This window comes from Neoarius graeffei, chromosome 3 (assembly GCF_027579695.1).
Source record: "Neoarius graeffei isolate fNeoGra1 chromosome 3, fNeoGra1.pri, whole genome shotgun sequence".
Classification (NCBI taxonomy): Eukaryota; Metazoa; Chordata; class Actinopteri; order Siluriformes; family Ariidae; genus Neoarius; species Neoarius graeffei.
The window spans coordinates 116,641,832-116,663,577 of record NC_083571.1 but is presented as its reverse complement, the minus strand read 5'-3'; the positions used below and the strand labels follow the sequence as shown (position 1 = coordinate 116,663,577).

The window sequence follows — 21,746 nt, the reverse complement described above, 5'->3', positions numbered from 1 at the left end:
CTGACTTAGTTTACAACAATAAATCAGTCTTATTTTTTTTTTTTGGCAAATCAAGTCTTTAATCATTAACCATGTTTATCAGAGCGCAGTGAAGTAGAGGAGGCGGACGACGTCACAGTGAGGATTCTGTCTCCCCAGTCTGTTGTAATCACATGGGTGGATCCACTTATCCAAAAACAGAAAAGTATCCCTGAAGGTACCAGGTAAGAACTGCGTCAGGTGGGTTTTGGGGTTTTGGTAAAAACTGATTTATGTGTAGTTTGTGTCATGCATTAACGTAGCTTTATATGATACTGTATAGTATCTAATGAGAAAGAGAAGAATTATTCAAGGTTGAGTTTTGATGTGTCACAATAAATGTCCTTTACTTGTAGGCAATACACTGTCAGATATAGAGAGAAGGGAGAGTCTGCTCGGTGGGAATATAAGGAGACCTCACAGAGGCGGCTCGTGATTGAGGAGCTCTCTGCTGATGGAATGTATGAATTCTCAGTTCGAATCACTCAAGGAGACCAACATGGAAAATGGAGTGTATCTGTCTTTCAAAGGACCCCTGAATCAGGTATGGATTACCCAGGATTGTTTGAGATGAGTGAGCTCCAAACACAGTTGGCAATTACACACCAGCTGTTTGTTATATGCTTTATTTTTTCGCAACTTATTTGTAACACACACTCATGCCAACACCTGCATACATACAATTAACAAAGTCTTACCTCAGACTTGTGTAAATCATGCAGCATGTCATAACACCCTCTGTGTAAGGGCTCATTAAGGTATCCTTGCCTGCCTGCCTGCCTGCCTGCCTGGAAAACTAATGACTTCATTACTATTTTTCCTGGAAAACCTATAGCTACAGTATGTTGTTGAAAAAAAATGTGGTGAGAGGAACACTGAAGTTCTAGAGCAAAGTCTCTGTATTGCTCCTTCTCTTTGGCAGTGTACTGCGTATATCCTCTTCAAGTCTGACCTTTCATTATGTCCCTAACTCTGTAGCTCCCTCTGGCCCTCCTGAGAACTTCGAGGTGAAACCACTTAGAGGGAAAGGCACAGCGGTTACTGCGACATGGGATCCACCTGATGAACCAAATGGTAAAATCAGAGGTGAGGCTTACAATGCACTCCTGTTTCTAATAGAACAGTTTATATCTGGTTTAGTCTGTGAGGAGTATAGCCAGGTTTCTGAAAGAGCTGGCGATGAAAACTTATACCAGTATTTCGCCAAGTTACAAATGAAAATAAATCATATTTTCTGGTTTTACATGTTGCATTAGTCAAAGTGCTGCTTTCTATTAGTCAAAGAGGATTGAATCCTATCCAAATATAAACGAGCAGATGTATTACTCTGTTTTTCTTCCAGAATATATCCTGTCCTATGCTCCAGCCCTGAAACCCTTTGGAGCAAAGTCAGTAACATATCGTGGCATGACTACCTCAGCCACTATAGATGGACTGACACCTGGTGATCGCTACGTCTTCAAAATTCGAGCAGCCAACAGGAAAGGACAAGGACCACAGTCGAAAGCCTTGAGTGTTGCAATGCCAGGAAGTAAGTCTCAAATTGTTTCTTTCTGATTATCAAGGTTAAAAAGATTATTTTCTAAGCTACTAGGACCAAACGAGAAAAGCGTAAAAACGTTGACAGGTATAACTAAAATAAAACATCCGTTCTTGTAATGGCCATCATGATTGTGGTGTTAACATCAATTAAATATATTAAGGTTTGGCAACTTAAGTTCAAAAGATATATCAGTATTTATACGGCAAAGTTCATTTCAGAGAAAGCTTTCTCAGGTGCTTAATTTGAAATTCTGACTGGGCCAATCAGGTTATTAAAATTGGCTCTGTGTAACCTAGCCTCAGGGTTTGTTAATGTCTATGTTAATGTTGTTTGGTTCAACCAAACTGATGGATTACAACACTGTTGTGGTCTCGACCCTCCTTTATGGGTGTAAAACATGGACCCTTTACAGCCAAGACCTGAAGAAGCTGGAACAGTTCCATCAGAAGAAGCGCCACAGCATCCTAAACATCAGCTGGGAGGGCTACATCACCAACATCACAGTCTTCAAAAGAGCTGGGGAAACCAGCATAGAAGTGACCATCATGAAACCTCACCTTCAGTGGTTAGGTCACATTGCCCACATGGATGAAACGACTCCCAAAGAGGATCCTCTTCAGCAAGCTGGGCATAGGGAAATACCCCGGGGGCCGCCCCGTGCTACACTACAAAGACCAGCTGAAGCAGACCCTCAAGGCAACCAACATAGACCCCGAGACCTGGGAGGAGGCAGCTAGACAGTGTACCGAGTGGTGAAACACCATCTGTACACGGATGGAACTCTTTGACGTGAACAGAAGAACAAATCTGGAAACCAAGCGACAGCACAGAAAAGAGAAAGAGGCACAACCCCAACCACCACCGACCTTTCAGTGCCACCAATGTCCCTGAGTTTCCAGAGCTAGAATCAGGCTCATCAGCCATCAACAAGTCCACCATCAGATGTGACTGGAAGGACTGAACTACTCAGATACGAGGAATCGCTGACAACATGCTAGTGTTGTAGTCAAGACCACCTAAACTGAGACCAAGTTATGACCAAGACAAAAGTGTATTGAGACCGAGACCAAGACCAAGACTTTAAGGGGTTGAGACCAAGTCAAGACCACGTGGGGGGGGTGACAGCCATCAACAATAATGAAAAATTCGAATTAGCATTGAGTCACGTAATTAGTTGCATTTGTAGCAGTAAATTTTGCATCCAATCACAGTAATTGTGTTAACAAATAAATCAGACAATACACAGGCAATTTAGTGAAATCCCTGCAGTTGTGGTCTCAACCAGTCTTGAAATAAAATCCAGAGTCCTCTATATCTGAGACGGAGACAAGACCAAGTAAAAATGTGGTCGATTCCAAGACGAGACCGAGACCTTTGAAAAGTGGGCTTGAGACCAGTCTCGAGTACTACAACACTCATCTATGTATCTGCCTTTAATGACAAGAAATCTAACAATAGACATTGCAGAGGAGATTGTAGATTATTAATTAACTAATTGATTGATTGATTGATTGATTGATTGATTGATTGATTGATTGATTGATTGATTGATTGATTTAAAGTGCACTAAGATGAAGCACAAAAGCAAGAGATTATATAGAAATTACAAGAAAACACACGCACACACACATACAGTATATATATATATATATATATATATATATATATATATATATATATATATATATATATATATATATATATATATACGCACACACACAGTATAGCACAGGCATTGTTTTTTGTTCTTGCAAAATAAAATAGAATTAGCCTACTATTATGTGTAGGAAGCAGAAAAAAGCATGAAGTTTAAGTTAAGAAGGTTTTAAATAACACTGAAAGATCCAGAACTAACTGGACAGATCACAAAAATACTTTTCTTGTCTATTTTTGAGTATATTTATATATTTATGCAATTTCTATCTATCTATCTATCTATCTATCTATCTATCTATCTATCTATCTATCTATCTATCTATCTATCTATCTATCTATCTATCTATCTATCTATCTATCTATCTATCACTTCACATGCAGGTGTAGGAGCAGTGCTTAAGTCTGCTGTTATGTCTAAAAAATGCTTCACAGAACCTTACAGGTTAAAATCTGTCTGTACTCTTTGTTCCCAGCCAGCAGTACTGCCTCACGACATTCCACTCAGTCCAAGAGTCCCTCCAGAACATCTGTGGATGATGACTTAGAGGATCAGGATACACAGGAGACAGAAGACTCTCATACCCATACCACTACTTCTCCACCAAAAAGCAAGAAATCTCGCCCTCTTTCTCAAACACGGTCTTATCACAGTATTTTTTCATCTATAAGGGGCTCTTTCAGGAATTCAGGTTCCAAGTCTAGGACAACCATTAGCAGTGATAAAAAAGGAGATGAAGATGAAACACCAACAGAAACTACAAAAGAAGAGGACGCAACAGAAAATGAAGCTGTTGAGGATACACAACCAGAAAGTACGAACAATGTTCCATCAAAAACTGTCAAGGAAGAACAACATAAAGTTTCAACTGGAGCTAAGGACTCAAGCACTGTTCTTAAAAGTTCATTACCCAAGACTCATTCCTCAACGCAGTCATTGTTACCTCGCACATCCTCTGTTGTCAATGCCGGTCGATTAAGACGGCCACCCTCTAGCACCTCAAGTGCACGGTCAAGAAGTCAGAAAGGAGCATCTCCTAGTTTACCCAACAGTCAAGACCCTGTAGTCTCAAAGAAAGTCCACACCAGCTTATATCCTGATGACAAGGTCAGTATTACAGCAGTAACATCATCCACCCCATTGCCTCAAGAAATCAAGATGGAACCAGAGAGAGAGTTGTCATCATCTTCATCATTATCTTTCCCATTGTCAACTGGGAAAAGCAGAGTTTCTACCCCAACAAGTCATGCCAGTAACTTAGGGCCTGGTCCTGTTTATCCAAAGGGCAGAAGAATACCTCAAATTAAGAGTCACAGACATCAAACAGGACGCCAAAAAACAGCTTTAACCTTATCTGCTTTATCACAATCTTCAACAGGATCCAGCACTGATGATCAGGATACCCAATCAACTAGCATCGTGGACACAGAACACAAAAATAAAAATGATCACAAAATAAAAATTAAAAAGAATGAAGACCCATCTTCCTCTTATCAGTATACCACTACTCTTCCCCCTTCAATCAAAGAAGAGAATGCACAGGACCTTGGTCACAATAATTATAAAGATAGGACTGTTAGCAGCTATTTACCTACATCTCAGACTCCTTCTACAGCAAGCCCAGGACAGGGTTCCTCTTTGTTGAACAGAAATTCCAGGATAGTAGTTGGAAGTAGTCAAAGAAAAGATGGCAGGATCCCATGGAGCAGAACTGCTTCTTCTGTAGGTGCAGGGAGGCCAATTCTGAGAGGAATACCATCCAATCCAACAAAACATTTGGTTGATTCAAGCCTTGAAAAACCCACTGTAAACAGCAGACAAGCAGCTTCAAGCAATGGACGGACAACTACTAATGATCACATTCACGAAGAAGAAGAAGAAGAAGAAGAAGAAGAAGAAGAAGAAGAAGAAGAAACAAACTCTAACAATGATCACAAACATGATTACCTCTCTGAGGTCAGCAAAGAAGCCCCTGAGATTAGCAGTAAGAATTCTGCCCCAACTGCTTCCCCTAAAACAATTTCCTCTGATGTTAAAGAGATTTGGCGGTCTGGTCAAACCTCTGAGAACAGCTCTCGCTCATCCTATACGACTCTCAATAGACTTGGTTTGGGTTCAAATGGAAAGGTTCGTTCTGCTCTCCTGGCCAGTCGTCTGAATGAGTTTCTGTTGCGTGGTAGGTTGCAGACAGTACAAAATACACAACTGGGCTCTGCTGCTAAACAAAACTCCTCTTCATCAACTGTTTCAACTTCTTCATCCTCTTCTGCCTCCCAGACCATGGAAAAAAAAGCTTCGTCTTCAGATCAAGGCACAAGTGCTAGCCAAAATGGTAATGTTAGATCGACTGTGGGATCGGTCTCACGTTCATCCCTGAAGCAACCTGCTAGTGCACAAAATTCTGGTGGCGACACATCAACTGATTTCAAGACCTCCTTATCAGCTCCAGCTAGAAATCCAGTGGTGAGATCACGCTTTTCAAGCAGAGCTGACAAAAATTCAAGAGGAAAAACCCCAGTTAGCTTCCACAAACCTAGTTATGGCCGAGGTAAACTTAAGCTTATGAACAGGCCTTGTTCAATATATACATAAGTATGGATGAAGGTGTGAAGTTACAGTGTTTCATATTTAATTTGCTTGTCCAGGCAAAAATGGACGACCAAATCTTACAGCTTCAAATGGCAAAATTGCATCTACATCAAATGAAAATACAAAAGGAAATGGAGTCAAATATATTACAGGCCCCGATGGAACCAAATGGGTGTGTTTACTTTAATAATTGTTATTAAGAATGATATTATACATATAATGATCCAACATTAGAAAACTCAAAGCATTCTCTTAAGGGATATCTTTTTATGTTGTGGCTTAGGTCCTGCCATGTGTCTTTTTTAATCTTTCTCATGTATTTACAGTGAATGTACCCTCCCTTAGGTTGTAGATCTGGATAAAGGAGTCCTAATGAATGAAGATGGAAAGGTTTTGCAGGATTCTAGAGGCCGACCCAGGAAAGTAGTTGTTGGAGAAGATGGGAAAACTATCTTTGGTATGATTTCTTGTTCCTTCTCATGTTACCAGCTGCTTGCTTTAAATCTAGCAAACATTTGTTAAACAGTTAAAATATGATCTGTGTTCCATTAGATGAGCAGGGTACCCCATTAGTAAACCAGGAAGGTATGGCTTTGTTTGGTCATGGGAGGGACAGTCGGCCTGTGGTTAACCCCAAAGAGAAATACCTCACTGTGGGAGGAAAGCCAGTGGTGGGTCTGAATCGTCCTACACCTAGTACTACAACCACAACAACCACAACTACACCTATAACTACACCTACACCTACAACTACAACCACTACCACCACCACCACCACAACCACTGCTGAACCAACAACAACAGAAATGACAACTCTGGAGTCCACAACTGATGCTTTGCCTACCTGTCCCCCTGGAACATTTCCAAGGCTGGATAAGTTTGGCATGCCTATAATGGATGTTTATGGAATACTGGACTGCTACCCAAGTGGTGAGCTTTTTTAAAATCACACTCACATTTTCCAGGTCTGTTTTAACATATGACAAATACTGTACAAATATCATGTCCTGATCTCCTCTGAATGGCCCAGTGGAGAGTTGAGTGGACACATGTGATAATGTTGTCACTGTGTTCTGTCAAAATTACATAAGTCGCTCCCCACGTCTCCTCAGTGACATAGACTCTGCCCTAGTGGAAGTCTCCAGCGAGGAGCGCTGATCGCGAGGTCCCGTACAATTGAGACTCTCAGGCAGGTCAGGGGGAGGGGATTCCCCACCGAGGCTGTGTGCAGTGTGTTAGCGTGAGCATGTAGCCTATGGGAAATTAATAGTGTGTTGGACTATCACTAATCCCATGTTTTGGAAAATCGAAAATGATGTCTTGGGCTCCTCTGGGGTGTTACCATTCCATGTGCAAAGTATGGAGTATGTTTGTCCAGCCGTGACAATTTGCATAGGTGAACAGACAGAGAGACAGACAGCCTACCTTTAGTAGTATAGATATTAAAGCTCATATATATATATATATATATATATATATATATATATATATATATATATATATATATATATATATATATATATATATATAATATATATATATATATATATATGAGTGATTCCACGCTTACGGGTACTGAAATGGGGACATGAACTTATTTTTAAAAATTCACCTAAAACCATTTCTTTTTTTACCATCAGGTCACAAAACATGTAATCTTTAATGAATGATATGTTAAAAGATAACTTTAATTTTCTGAGATGTAATAAAAACATATTTATATGCCAAAGTCAAGCCTATGAGTTCCAAAATGATGTCTGTTACATTACTTCCGTTACGATTGTCCATCTCGCGTCTGTTACAAATGAATTGCAATCTAGCTATATACCATGTTAATCTTATTGAAAGAATGTGTATGTTTATTCTACTACACATGTTTATTAATTATATTTGCTAAAACATCACCTTCCTATGTTTCAAAAAGTAATTCTACATTGTTAAAATTGAGAATATATATGTCCACAACACTTCTGTTACGTTCTGACTTTGGCATATAAATATGTTTTTATTACATCTCAGAAAATTAAAGTTATCTTTTAACATATCATTCATTAAAGATTACATGTTTTGTGACCTGATGGTAAAAAAAGAAATGGTTTTAGGTGAATTTTTAAAAATAAGTTCATGTCCCCATTTCATTGGCATATAGATTAGTTCAGGCGCCATCTTTGTGTTTTTGTCTTCAGTAGGTTACACATTAGGCAATCTGAGTTTATTAGTAAAGAGTCTGAAAACTGTAGGTAAAGGTTTTTTAACTAAGTTGACTGATATAATTGTTTGTATTCATCTTACATACAGGTGTTAAGGCCTTAACAAATAGCTCAATCAGTTAAAATAATATACACAATTATATTATAATAATACTTTAATTACTGACCATTCATGCTGTCAATGTGCCTTTTATCCTCCAGATGTGTTTTTGATGGAGACCACCATGTTCCCTACCACCACTCAGCTGCCCCCTACCACTCATTCCCCCACTACTGAGTTCCGCTTCTTCAACAACAGCCCATCTTCTGAGTTTGATGCTGTTGGCAAGAAACGCTTCACAGGTGGTGTATCTTTGTGTGTGCATGTGTGAATAATTCAAAAAATTGCCTTGTAGATTCCTCTGCATTTAATGGTTCAAAATCATGAACTTCAGTTCAGTTCTCAGTGCAATTCAGCTTTATTTTAAAATGACTTCACAGTAATTCACCATGGTATCGCTCTTGGTAAGTAATATGGCCCACATGCTCTTGAGTCTTGGCCCACGTTTTATTTGTTCTGTTGGACTGGGCCATTTGAGAAAGTTGTTGACGTTACAAAATCTAACAGCTCAGCTTCGTTAATGTGGGTAACTTCTGGAGCCTACTGAATATCTCTGAATGCCTGAGAGACAGGATTAACAATAATCTGAAAACCTGTGACATGTGGCCTCCTGCCCAAACTGAGAGCGTGTGAGAGAGAGAACGGAGGGGTGGTGGTGGGGTGGATTGCAGATTTAGCACTATAAAAAGGCTTTTAAGTACGATGATACATTTACAGGTCATTACTGCACTTTTCCAGTATATGACTGTATACATTCAATTCAACTGCCTCTACCATTGAATTCACTCACACTAAAAATGTAATGCCAGTGCTTTACAAAATATTTTTTCTACCATATAAATTCAAAGAGGGTTTGTGTTTGCCTAAAATATCAACTAAAATCAAAGGCACAAAAACAATGCACATATGTTAAGACGCTGGCACAACAGTGTTAATTTTGTCAACGAACATTCTGACAATAAATATATGCTGATGATCTTTTATTTCATAACTAAATTGCAATGACAATATAAATGAAAAAAATATTTGACAAAAAAAATTACAGTGAAATATCTGTACATTAAGCCTCGTCTCGTCTCTTCTCGTTTTCTTCCGCTTTATCCGGGACCGGGTCACAGAGGCAGCAGTCTGAGCATGGAAGCCCAAACTTCCCTTTCCCCAGACAACTCAGCCAGCTCCTCGGGAAGAACACCGAGGCATTCCCAGGCCAGTCAAGAGACATAGTCCCTCCAGCGTGTCCTGGGTCTTCCCCGGGGCCTCCTCCCGGGGGGACATGCCTGGAACATCTCCCCAGGGGGCATCCGAAAAAGATGCCCGAGCCACCTCAGCTGATTCCTCTCGATGTGGAGGAGCAGCGGCTCTACTCCAAGCTCCTCCCAAGTGACTGTGCTTCTCACCCTATCTCTAAGGGAGCACCCAGCCACCCTGCGAAGGAAACTCATTTCGGCCGCTTGTATCCACGATCTTGTTCTTTCGGTCATTACCCAAAGCTCATGACCATAGGTGAGAGTCGGAACGTACATTAAGCCCTGATGAATAAATATGAGACAAAATCTGTTCGGGCAGACAACCTTACTTCTCAGGGGAATTTTTACAGCCAGGAGAAATAACTGAGAGCAAAATCCATTCCAGTAAGTTTCCTTCCCTCTGTTTCGCATTCCTAACAATAGTTGGGAAGCGGGGAATCCGGCTCGCTCGCTTAGCTGCTCACACAGCTATCATAATTATAGCGAACCCCAGTCGGACAATGATGAAGCTTACTGATGTTTCAAGAAGCATTTATTTATGTTCAGCTGTCATCCTTAATTTGAACACAAATATACTTCCTTTCCTTCACAACCTTTCTTCACAAACACCGTAAGAGCTTGTTCCCATTTCCAGCTAGGCGCTTAATTATCTGTAATGAAACTTTACATTGCAAGGCAACATCTTCAAAACACCTGTTCCTTCCGTACACTCTTCAGTTAGCTGCCATTCATGTGTGAACACCTATGGGCAAGTTGCTGACTCTCAGATGAGAGTACGCCAGAAAGGCTTCAAAATAAAAGACCCGAAAACATAAAAGGCACTAACAAAAATAAAACTTACAGGAAGTCGTTAACTTGCTTATATACCGTCAATAAGAGTCATTTACACTCCCACCAATCATGAGTAAATAATGGAACAGTATACGGTTTACATTAGGCACGAATGATTTCAAACTGAAAATGACCTTCCCTATACCTTGTTTAGAAGGTGGAAAACCCTTTTAAACCATGAACTATGAGCTTACAAGCTATAGGTAGAAGGTATTATTAACTATAGGGTGAACAGGCTTAATCAGTCTCCAGCAGCAAGACTAGCTTCTGGACTGGGCGCTCCACTTCAGACATCTTGTGGAGACGCTCCCCTTTCTTGCCAAGCTTCCTATCACTGAGGCAGACCTTAACTCTCTTTACTAGTCCGTCTTTGTCAGTAGTGGTTTCTGAAACTCTGCCCAACCTCCACTCGTTCCTGTGCACATCCTCTTCTTTCATCATTACGATATCTCCAACTTGCAGATTTCTCCTGGGAGTATGCCAGCGCTGTCTGAGGGCAATGTTAGCCAGGTATTCCTTTCACCATCGACTCCAAAACTGTTCTGCCAGGTATTGAACATGTCGCCACCTTTTCTTGCTATACATGTCTTCTCTGATGAACTCACCTGGAGGAGGCAAGGCCTTGACAGATTTCATAGTTAGGAGATGATTGGGGTGAGTGGCTCGAGGCTGTGGGGGTCACTGAGGTTGTTAACAGTCAATGGACGGCTGTTGACGATTGCCATAGCTTCATAGAGGAAAGCTCGTAGTGAAGCATCATTTAGCCTACCAGAAGAAAGAGCAAGTATGGACCTTAGGATGCCTCTCACTGTTCTAATCTGTCTCTCCCACACCCCTCTGACATGGCTCGAATAGGGTGCATTCATGCTGAACTCGCATTGTTTCTCAGCAAGAAATGCAGCCAGCCGGTCTGCACTGACTTCTTTTAGAGCTTCTTTGAGCTCATTTTGGCTCCAACAAAGTTGCTTCCTTGATCACACTTGATTTGACAAACAATGCCACGTATGGCAATAAAGCATCATAGGCCATTTATGAGGGTGTCGGTGGACATGTCGTCAAGCATCTCAATATGGATGGCGCGGGAGCTAAGGCAAGTGAAGAGAAGACCATGCCTCTTGTTCTCCTTTCTACCCTGCTTTGTGAAAAATGGACCAAAGTAGTCCATTCCACAGAAGGTAAAGGGGGGTGATGGTTCCACACGTTCAGGGGGTAGATCAGCCATCCTTTGGTCTTCCGTTGGTTTCCAAAGCCGTCTACACGTAACGCATTGATGAATGTAGGATGTTACTGCCCGATTGATGCCAGGAATCCAGTAGCCATGGGACCTGATGTCATTTATGGTAAGACCTTTGCCTTGATGTTTCATCCTTTCATGGTGATGAGCAATGATCATCTTTGCAGTGTGATGATCCTTGGGGATGATTGCAGGGTGCTTGATGGAGTCGGGAAGAGAAGAGTTGCACAGCCTACCTCCCACCCTGAGGACGCCATCTTTGTCGAGGAAGGCATCAAGTGAGTATAATGGATTTTGAGATGGTAGGGGGATCCCTTTGCTCAGCAGTTTCAACTCCTCTTGATACACATTTTTCTGCAGGTCGTAGTGAAGCATCATTTAGCCTACCAGAAGAAAGAGCAAGCGTGGACCTTAGGATGCCTCTCACCATTCTAATCTGTCTCTCCCACACCCCTCTGACATGGCTCGAATAGGGTGCATTCATGCTGAACTTGCATTGTTTCTCAGCAAGAAATGCAGCCAGCCGGTCTGCACTGACTTCTTTTAGAGCTTCTTTGAGCTCATTTTGGCTCCAACAAAGTTGCTTCCTTTATCAGACTTGATTTGACAAACAATGCCACGTATGGCAATAAAGCATCATAGGCCATTTATGAGGGCGTCAGTGGACATGTCGTCAAGCATCTCAATATGGATGGCATGGGAGCTAAGGCAAGTGAAGAGAAGACCATACCTCTTGTTCTCCTTTCTACCCTGTTTTGTGAAAAATGGACCAAAGTAGTCCATTCCACAGAAGGTAAAGGGGGGTGATGGTTCCACATGTTCAGGGGGTAGATCAGCCATCCTTTGGTCTTCCGTTGGTTTCCAAAGCCGTCTACACGTAACGCATTGATGAATGTAGGATGCTACTGCCCGATTGATGCCAGGAATCCAGTAGCCATGGAATCTGATGTCATTAATGGTAAGACCTTTGCCTTGATGTTTCATCCTTTCATGGTGATGAGCAATGATCATCTTTGCAATGTGATGATCCTTGGGGATGATTGCAGGGTGCTTGATGGAGTCGGGAAGAGAAGAGTTGCACAGCCTACCTCCCACCCTGAGGACACCATCTTTGTCGAGGAAGGCATCAAGTGAGTATAATGGATTTTGAGATGGTAGGGGAATCCCTTTGCTCAGCAGTTTCAACTCCTCTTGATACACATTTTTCTGCAGGTCTATGATTATGCAATGTTCTGCATGTTCTCGTTCTGTTACAGTGGTGAGACTGTTTGATCTGTTCTTGCTGATGCACCTTAGTATGCATGCAACAGCTCGAATAGCCAGTGACCAAGATGAGAGCTTAGACAAGCAATGAACAAGGCTTACTCATTCTGTGGTTCTTGTGCTAAGCACGAGAGCACTTCTGACCTCTGGATCTCCGATCGTTAACTCTGGAATCTCAGCAGCAGGCAGCTTCATTTCCTTGTTGAGCTGAGATGAATCTTCTGAACGCGATTAGCCACAAAGGTGTGGAATCATCATGCTTCATTGTTGATATATCCTAAGACCACCTTAGAATTAGTCCAGAAGAACTCCTCAGTCCCAGTAGATGCAAATTTGTCCTTGAGCATGTTACTTATCTTCACAGAAACAACTGCGACTGTTAGTTCCAATCTCGGAACAGTTGCGACCTTGGATGGTGAGACGCATGCCTTTCCTACAACTAAGGCACAGTGAACATCTCCCTCTTCATTTTGAAGTCTCAAGTACAAGCACTGGCCATAACCCTTAAGGCTAGCATCCGAGAAATGATGCAGCTCTGTCTTTGTGATTTTTCCAAATCCAGCAGGTGAGTAGGTACGGGATATGGTAACATTATCTAATTGGGCTAGATCACTTCTCCACTGTTCCCATTTTGGACGAAGTTCGTCCGGGAGAGGATCGTCCTGGCCTGTGCCTCGCCTACACATCTCCTGAAGAATGATCTTTGCATTGAGCAGAACAGGCACCACAAACCCGAGAGGGTCATACAGGGAAGCCACTACAGACAGGATGCCACGGCGTGTTGCAAGCTGATCCTTTAGGCTGACATTAAGCCAGAAGCGGTCGGATTCCACATCCCATTGAATCCCTAGGACTCTTTGAAGTGGCAGGTTGTCGAAGGTGAGGTCCATATTTTTCACATTAGTTGCTCGTTCTGAGGGTGGTATACTCTCTAGAACATCTCTGTCATTCGACACAAACTTGTGCAGTCACAGACCACCCGTGGTGCACAGTTTGCAAGCTTCTCTGGCAAGCTGAATAGCATCTTCAGTGCTTTCAACACTGGCAAGCACGTCATCTACATAAAAATCCCTCATGATGAACCGGGAGCCTTTAGGGTAGAGGTTGCTATTCTCTTTAGCTAGATGCTTCAGCCCGTAGTTTGTGCATCCAGGAGAGGAAGCAGCACCAAACAGATGCACCTTCATCCGGAACTCACTGGGCGGTGAGTTCAAGTCTCCTTGCTTCCACCAGAGAAAGCACAGGTAGTTGCGATCAGCCTCATACACATGAAATTGATGGAACATTTTTTCAATGTTGCACATCAGAGCAACAGGGTGTTGTTGAAAGCGAATGAGAACGCCACTCAACTTGTTCAGCATGTCAGGACCAGAGAGGAGGTGGTCATTTAGGCTGGTTCCTTTGTATCTGGCAGAGCAATCGAACACTACGTGAAGCTTTTCCGGCTTCTTTGCATGACGAACACCGTGATGGGGAATGTACCATCTCTTACCTTCACTCCCACCATCTTCAACCTGCTCTGCAATTCCCTTCTCAATTACCTCCTCAATGAACTCGACATGCTGCTCCTTATACCTTTCGTCCCATTGCAGTTTCCTTTTCAGGTGGTTGAGGCGTATCATGGCTGAGTCTTTGTTGTCAGGCAAGCTAGGTCTGTTTTTGAAGGGCAGGGGCATTTCATAGTGGCCATGCGTGTTTTTCCGTATACCCTCATCTAGCTTGTGGAGGAAGGCGATGTCGTCTTGTGACACTGCTTTGCTGTCTTCACTGCCATCCTTGAAGTCAGATTCTAGAATGCGAATAGCATCGGCAGGAGTTACCAGAGGCAGCTCTTTAACTGTGATTTTGTGACACAGGCGACTTGCACTCAACGGATCATGGCCTTGGGATGAGCGCCCCACAATAGTCCATCCTAAGTCTGTCCCTATTGCATAGGGTTCCTCATCTCCTCCTAGGATGACCTGCCTTGGTGCCATGGCTCTGGAGCAGTTGTAGCCTATAAAAAGTCCTACTTCACAGTCCTTTAGTGGTTGGATTTTGTCTGCTATTTCTCTGAGATGACTCCATTGTTTAGCCGTCTCACAAGTGGGAATGTGAGCACGGTTAACGGGTATGCAGTCCTTCATGTAGGCAACTGGAAGATCAACCTGAATAGCAGAACTGTATCCCCTTACACGAAGGCCGGAGACACTCTCACTTGGGAGAACCATGTTTTTTCCACTCATGGTGGTCAACTTCAACTTCACTGGATACTTGTCAGCAATTAGACTGTCGCTCACTTCTTGGTTGACGAATGTTGCATCGTTTTGAGTGTCGAGTAGAGCATAGACAAGCTTCTCAGCTGTTGAATTGTTTTTAGTTGACACCCACACTGGTATTACCATCGATGTGTAGGATGAGCCTTCGCCTGCTACACTGAGTGATGTTGCGACAGCAGCACTTGGATTCATCCCTGTTTCAGATGAAGACCTTTCCTTTCCATAGTTGTAATCATGGAGGACTGTAGGATGCCTTCCTTTGCAGTTGTCACAGAAGTGACAATGACGACATTTTTTTGTGCTGTGTCCAGATTTTAAGCATCTGTAGCATAGTTTCTTCTCCTTTACGTAGTTCCGTCATTCTGCCAACAACATCTCTGTGAACTTGGGACATGCATGAAGTTGGTATCTGTTATCTTGACAAAGGATGCATGGAGCTTTAGCCCTTTTCTGGTCTGATCTTTGATTTGTGTTGTCTGTAGCTGTGTGAGTGGTGAGAATACTGGCCTTGTTTCTCTTTGTGTCTCTGAGATTTCTCTTCTCAGTGTTAGAGTCTGATGAATGAAGAGCATGAAGCAATGTAATTGGATTGCAGGCAATCTCAGCTTCAGTTGACAGAAATGTTGCAAAGTCCTTGAAACTTGGAAATTCTTGCTTCTCGTTCAGGCTTTGGGTGACTTGTCGGTTCCAGCATGAAGCTGCCCAGTCTGGTAGTTTGTGGGCAAGCTTCTGGATCTCCTCACAGTCATTTAGTATGTCAAGGCCCTTGACATGGGGCATGGCATCTTGACAGGCATTCAGAAAATCTGAGAAGTTTCTGAGTCCTTAAACATCCTTTGGTTGAATCCTTGGCCAATTGGTGAGCTTCTCTCTGAATGCTCCCTGAATGGCGAATGGCTGGCCAAAGTGACGATTCAGCTTGTTCCAGGCCTCCTGATAGGCTTCATCATCATTCCAGAAGAAAGTGCCTTCTAGCACCTGGCATGCTGGACCACCAACGTATTTCTTCAGATAATAGAGTTTTTCAACTGGTGTGATTGCTCTTTGGTCAATGAGTGAGGTAAACACTGCTTTCCATTCAATGAACCGTATTGCATCACCATTGAAGACAAATGGCTCCGGAGCAGGGAGCCTATTTAAGGCTATGCTGTCTTGAAAGACCCGAGCAAGAGAGGAAACATCTGTCTGAGGGGGTGTTGCAACATGAGATAGAGGGACTGCAGTTACAGGCGCATTCTTTGTTTCCTTGTTCCTTTCATCGTTAATGCAGTCAGCAGCTTTGCGTTCCGTCTCTTTATCATATACCTTTAGCTTAGCTTGAGTTGCCCGCACTTCCTTCACTGCCTGCAATCGCTCCAACTCACATCTTTGTGCCTCCAGAGCCTTCCGTTGCTGTTCCTTTAACTCTCAGATGACTTCTCTTTGTCTTTCTTCTGCCTCCATCATTTCATAATTTGCTTCCTTCACTGCTAGCTCTGCAGCTGCATCTGCATGCTTGGCTGCCATGGACGAAGCTGTGGAGTGTTGGTCAGACTTGCTGTGACTTGTCAATTAAGCAGCAGATCCATAGACAGACTTTGCATAGTCACGGTGGAGCAGTTCATGAAGGCGGCGTCTTTCCATGTCCTCATTAAACTCACCTTCTTCGTCTATTGCTCTGCCGTAGGCAATGGTGATGATTTCTATGGTAGCTGATTCGCAAGTGTCAACTCTTCTTCTCATATTGGTGGAAGGTGTGGCAAGATCTCGAATTCCAAAATACAGGTTCATTATGTCTTCCTTAACTTTCTTAAGCTCTTCAATGAGAGGCCAGAGCTCACTCTCTGGCATGTACGTCTTCAGCTGATCTCTTGCTTTGCGTATGTCGAGCTTCCATTTTTCGTACAAGGAGAGCAATCGTTTCTCCTTTTTCTTGGCCTCTTCATCTTGTAGTGCACCCATTTTCTCTGTCGCGTTCCGTGCACGTTCAGAGCGTCGAGGCCCTTCAGGTTCCTTCAGGTCAGGTGTCTCAGATACAACTGCCAGTGAGTGGAGCTCACTCTGGAAGTCTTGAACTTCATGCTGGGAACCAGGCATCTGCTCCTCTGTCTCCTTGAGGCTACCTGACTTTGACATTATCAACTCAATTTGAAATTATTAAGTCAGAAGAAACCCCTTAACAAGTATGATCAAACCTTTGCAATAAACAGAAAGTTGCTGTAGATATCCAGGTAAGTATTACAATAAAGGCAAACCTTAAAGTACTTGAAATGCAAAATGCAAATATCAGAATATGAGCATGAACAACTAGCAGAGCTGCATTAACATGCAGACACTCAAACAACTGTAAATGTCCAGGTAAGTACTGTAATGAACACACTTCTCAAAGTACTTGGTATGCAAAAAATATAAAATGTCCTTAATAAAGAGTCCATGTGAACGTGTCCATGTGTGAGTGTAAGCAACAGTTTCTTTCCTTTGCTGTAGATGAGCAGGTGAGTATGAAAAGTTCACTGGTTCAGTCTAAAAGGGCTGTTCATGTGGAGCTCACCTTGTTGCAGTCTGTAGACTGTAATATAGGTGTGTACTCACAGTTCTGCTTCAATGTCAGTGAATTGCATTGAATCCATGAAACTGCTGCCTGGATTGCCAAAGTGAATCATAATAAAAGACCTGAAAATGTAAAAGGCACTAACAAAAATAAAACTTACAGGGAGTACTTAACTTGCTTATATACTGTCAATAAGAGTCATTTACAACAATGATCATGGATTCTAACAGGTCCATGAGTCAGGACACACACACGGTGATGGTCTAAATGAAGTAACATCTTTATAGGAAAATAGTGGTCCTCACCATCACAGTGTACAAAATGCCATCTTCACTTGATAACTCGCAAAACAGTAACAGAGTTGTGGCGAACTCCACATAAATTCTACATAGCAACAACACCAGTCACATCCCAAAACAACAGAAAAAATAAACATCTAGCAATACCACACCTGTAATTACTCATCTGAAAGCTATAGGGCACATTTTACTAGCCTGGCTAACGTGACTTCAAAGCTCTCCGAGCATTTGGTCTGGCCAAGCTATTAAGCCCAACCGTTTCCCAGAGCCCGTGGTTGACCCGCCTCCCTGAAATGCCTCAGTTTGCTACTGGTCGAAGCCAGAAAAGGCTGTGACGAAGCTTAAACCAATCACATCACTCGTTCCTCTGACATATGTGACGCGACGGGGCTAACTGGTAGATTAAACTCTTACCGAAGCCGGTCGGGAGCAAGGCGAAAACGTCCTTCCTTTCAATAAATACCTCCAGGGCTGCTCTTTGCTCCGTTTTCAATGAGAACTTCCCGTTGAATGCTTTCAATACAGCATCTACCGCTGTGTTAAAGGCTTGCCGCTGCTCCATGTTCGTGATGTGAATGAAGCGCTTCCGGCATAGATTCTGTAAACAATCTATGGCTTCCGGTCGCAGTTCTACTACGTCACTGCCTTGAACACGCCTCTACCCAGGGCCGTTGGAGATGCTCAAAGTTGATTGGTTCCCGATTTTTCGGGAGCTTGGAAATGCTGTAGATAGCCTGCCTGGCCAGACTAAGCTCGGAACAGGCCCTCGTGTTGCGTCACACTTAGGATGGGCGGGCCCAGGCTAACATTTTACAACAAGTATCATGAGACTGTCTGAGAAAATTATGAGTAAAATTAAAATTGCGCTCCACTGACTAAATTTCGACTAAAACAGAACAAAAAGACCAAAATGTGACTAAATTATAAATACAAATTTCAGTAAGAAACTAAAACTAAATTTTAAATTCTTGTCAAAATTAACACTATGGCACGAAGAGAATCTTTATCATTCCCACCTACCATTTATTTTCTCCCAACTAAAATGTTAGTTATCCCACACTGCATTGAATTTTCTGGTATTTTATTGTAAAACAGTGCAGTGCACTATCGGTTAGAATACAGTCCTGTAAAATAATAAAACAATATTTTGCTGTAAAATACATAAAATTCCAAGTTACAACATTCAGATCGTTCTGATTTGATCCAAATTTCTTTCAAATGATATTATCAGCAATAACCTGAGTGAAAAGTAGAATCTTGGAAACATTTACATGAATTTCACAATTTCCAAGTATTTGGTATTAATGACCCCCTTTTGCTTTAATGACAGTGTGTACTCAAGCTACTTTGCACTACTTTGTTTAAAGTAAATCATACAAATCTGATGATCCAAACAAGCTTAAATCCATGAGTCTCATCTGAACAAGTGCTTCAATAGAAGGGATCATCTGATTTTTTGTTCAAAGTAGTTAACATTGTCAATATCATAAAGTTGCTTAAATTTAAATAGAGACCTGGAAATAATGCAGACTCTTGAATATGAAATATTCAAAATATTTCCTTTCTTTGTTTTATATTCCTCACAATTGTAAGTCTTTCTGCTTGTTTCTAGTTTTGAATGAATAAAAATATTTTGAATGTGGTGTCCGATTTTTGGGCCCCATTGTATATTGTTGTTAATAAGATAAAAGATTCATCTGGAAGCTGGCTTTAGTGTGTAACTAGCAGTTATTGCCCGTGAACCTGATTTCCTCTGAATGGTGCTCTTCGAGGTCCGGCAAAATCGAGACTCTCAGGCGAGTCGGGGAGGGGATTCCCCGCCGAAGCTGCACGCAGTGTGTTAGCACGAGCATGTAGCCCACGGGAAATGAATAGTGTGTTGGATTAGCGCGAATCCCATGTTTTGGAAAAATCAAAACCATTGTCTTGGGCCCCTCTGGGATGTCACCAATCCATGTGGAAAGTATGGAGTATGGAGTGCATCCAGCCGTGTCAATTTGCATTGGTGAACAGACAGACAGCCTTCCTTTAGTAGTATAGAAGTTAAAAGGTGATTGTGTCTTTGTGGCCTGTATCCTTTGAGTGATTTATTCCCCTCACTGCTGCAGTCTCGGGTTAGATTGATTAAGTCTTTTGTAAACAGAACCTGGTGCAGATGTTGAGTGCAGGGTTGGAAGTTCGAAGCTGGGAAGGTAGTGTGAGTGTACTGTAAACATTATTCTGGCCAATACTTCCTCTCCAGCATGGTCTGTAGAGATAAAGTGTGCTGTAAGCATAACAGCAGTGTGTCTGCTTTGCTCATTTACATTGCCCTGCTCAAGCTTCTGATCTGAGGCCAGCTCAAGGCATGAGATTCATGGTGGGACGGTCAAGGACCTTCTGCTTAATGGCTTCCTACCTTTGCCATTTCTGTGTATTATTTTTTCCCAAAGCTTTGACTTAATGAATAACTGCAAGAAAGAGGCTGAAAAGATACAGTCATCCATTATAATTTCCATATCCAGTCAGAGGAGAATAGATACTCTGTCTTGTTAACCAAATTTATTTTAACCACTTAGGTTCCTTTACATTTCCAAATCCAGTAACTGCATGGAAAACAATGCATAAAGTTTAAGCTAAGGTTACGTTATAAATTTAAGGACTGAAATTGTTGGACCATCATCTACAATACAAAGGTGTAAATCGTGTCAGAAAATGGCCTTGACCTGGAGATCCTCTTTTTCTGAACATTGAACCATGTTCTAAGAGTTCACAGTGTCTCATGGTTCTTCTAATGTGTTTTTCTTGGCAGCAACTTGATATCAACAGATTTATCTGGGAAAAGCAGACAGAAACACTCTAAAGAATGATGATTATAATAAGCCCATTCCTCGTTGTTTTTACGAAGGAGTCTCACAGTGGTCCTCAGGCTTGCTGGTCTGAGAGAGAAAGCACAGATGTCAACACCACAGATACCAGTGGAGCCAGTAGCACCAGTGCAGAACTGCTCTCATAACACTCAGAATTCCCTAAACCCATCCCATTATAGACATCCAAAATGAACTCTGACTGAGTTCAAACTGGTCTTTTTTTCTACTAATGGCAGTTGGCCAGTTCTTCTCACCCTGGAAACAACAAAAATATGATAAGTAAAGTTAAACTAAAACACTGGTCTAGTAAAATGATGGTGCAGGGTGTTGGCTCTCCTGAGCTAACAGCATGACCGCAATGAAATGACAGCATGCAATTAATTAAGAAGTTTCCTTAATACAGACAGGACACTCATAACTGAGACAATGAACATGGTTTAGTAGTCTGACAGTAAAAAGTCCTGGCTCAGCAAGTTGACTGAGGTACCTCAGCTGACCTCAAAGCACAGTGTCCAAGAGAAAGAGAGAGCCTGAGTGTAACGCATTGTCATGCTTTAAATTCACATTAAAAAAAAAAAAACCTGGAATCTCCTTTAAACCCCTCCTTTGTTTTGGTCTGAAGCATCTTTTCTTATCACATATGAAACAAAGGCCTTTGGCTATTAGTTCATAATTCAATGCAGTGTGACGCTATACGGCTGTATCTGCACAGGTTTGTTCTGGTCAGCAACAACTCATGAAGCATTTGATTAGCTCCAGGTGTGTCTTGTAACCCCATCAAATTTCTGGAAGTGCTCCAAGCTGTCAGACTATAGCAATCACAGGACCACAATGAGCCAGCAATAGAGAAAAAGCCTACCAAACCACCACAGAATTGCCAACAGATAACAGATAAACAATAGTCTCAAGTAACAACCCCTCCATGCCGTCTAAACAAAACAGAGAACCGCAATGAGTCAGAAGTTTCATTCAGTCAGCTAGAGTATACCAGGAATGTAAGATATGCAGTCTAAACCCAACTGAAAAAAGTATTTTATTTATTTTTTCACTGCAGAATGTGGAACACATTAATATGATTTTCTGATGATAACTGGACAGAGAGACTCAATATGTTTCAGTGT

At 42.0% G+C, this 21,746-nt stretch overlaps 1 protein-coding gene across 2 annotated transcripts in view; it reads left to right on the top strand.

Moving 5' to 3' along the window:
* The window catches only part of fndc1 (fibronectin type III domain containing 1), a 95,742-nt gene that overhangs the window by 40,255 nt on the left and 33,741 nt on the right, over window positions 1–21,746 (top strand). For both annotated transcript variants that reach the window (XM_060917974.1, XM_060917973.1), the window contains 9 exons: window positions 83–203; window positions 375–562; window positions 997–1,104; window positions 1,361–1,549; window positions 3,691–5,763; window positions 5,861–5,976; window positions 6,150–6,261; window positions 6,357–6,734; window positions 8,216–8,356. In XM_060917974.1, coding sequence (XP_060773957.1) covers window positions 83–203; window positions 375–562; window positions 997–1,104; window positions 1,361–1,549; window positions 3,691–5,763; window positions 5,861–5,976; window positions 6,150–6,261; window positions 6,357–6,734; window positions 8,216–8,356 — 3,426 coding nt within the window. The remainder of the gene's footprint in view (window positions 1–82; window positions 204–374; window positions 563–996; window positions 1,105–1,360; window positions 1,550–3,690; window positions 5,764–5,860; window positions 5,977–6,149; window positions 6,262–6,356; window positions 6,735–8,215; window positions 8,357–21,746) is intronic.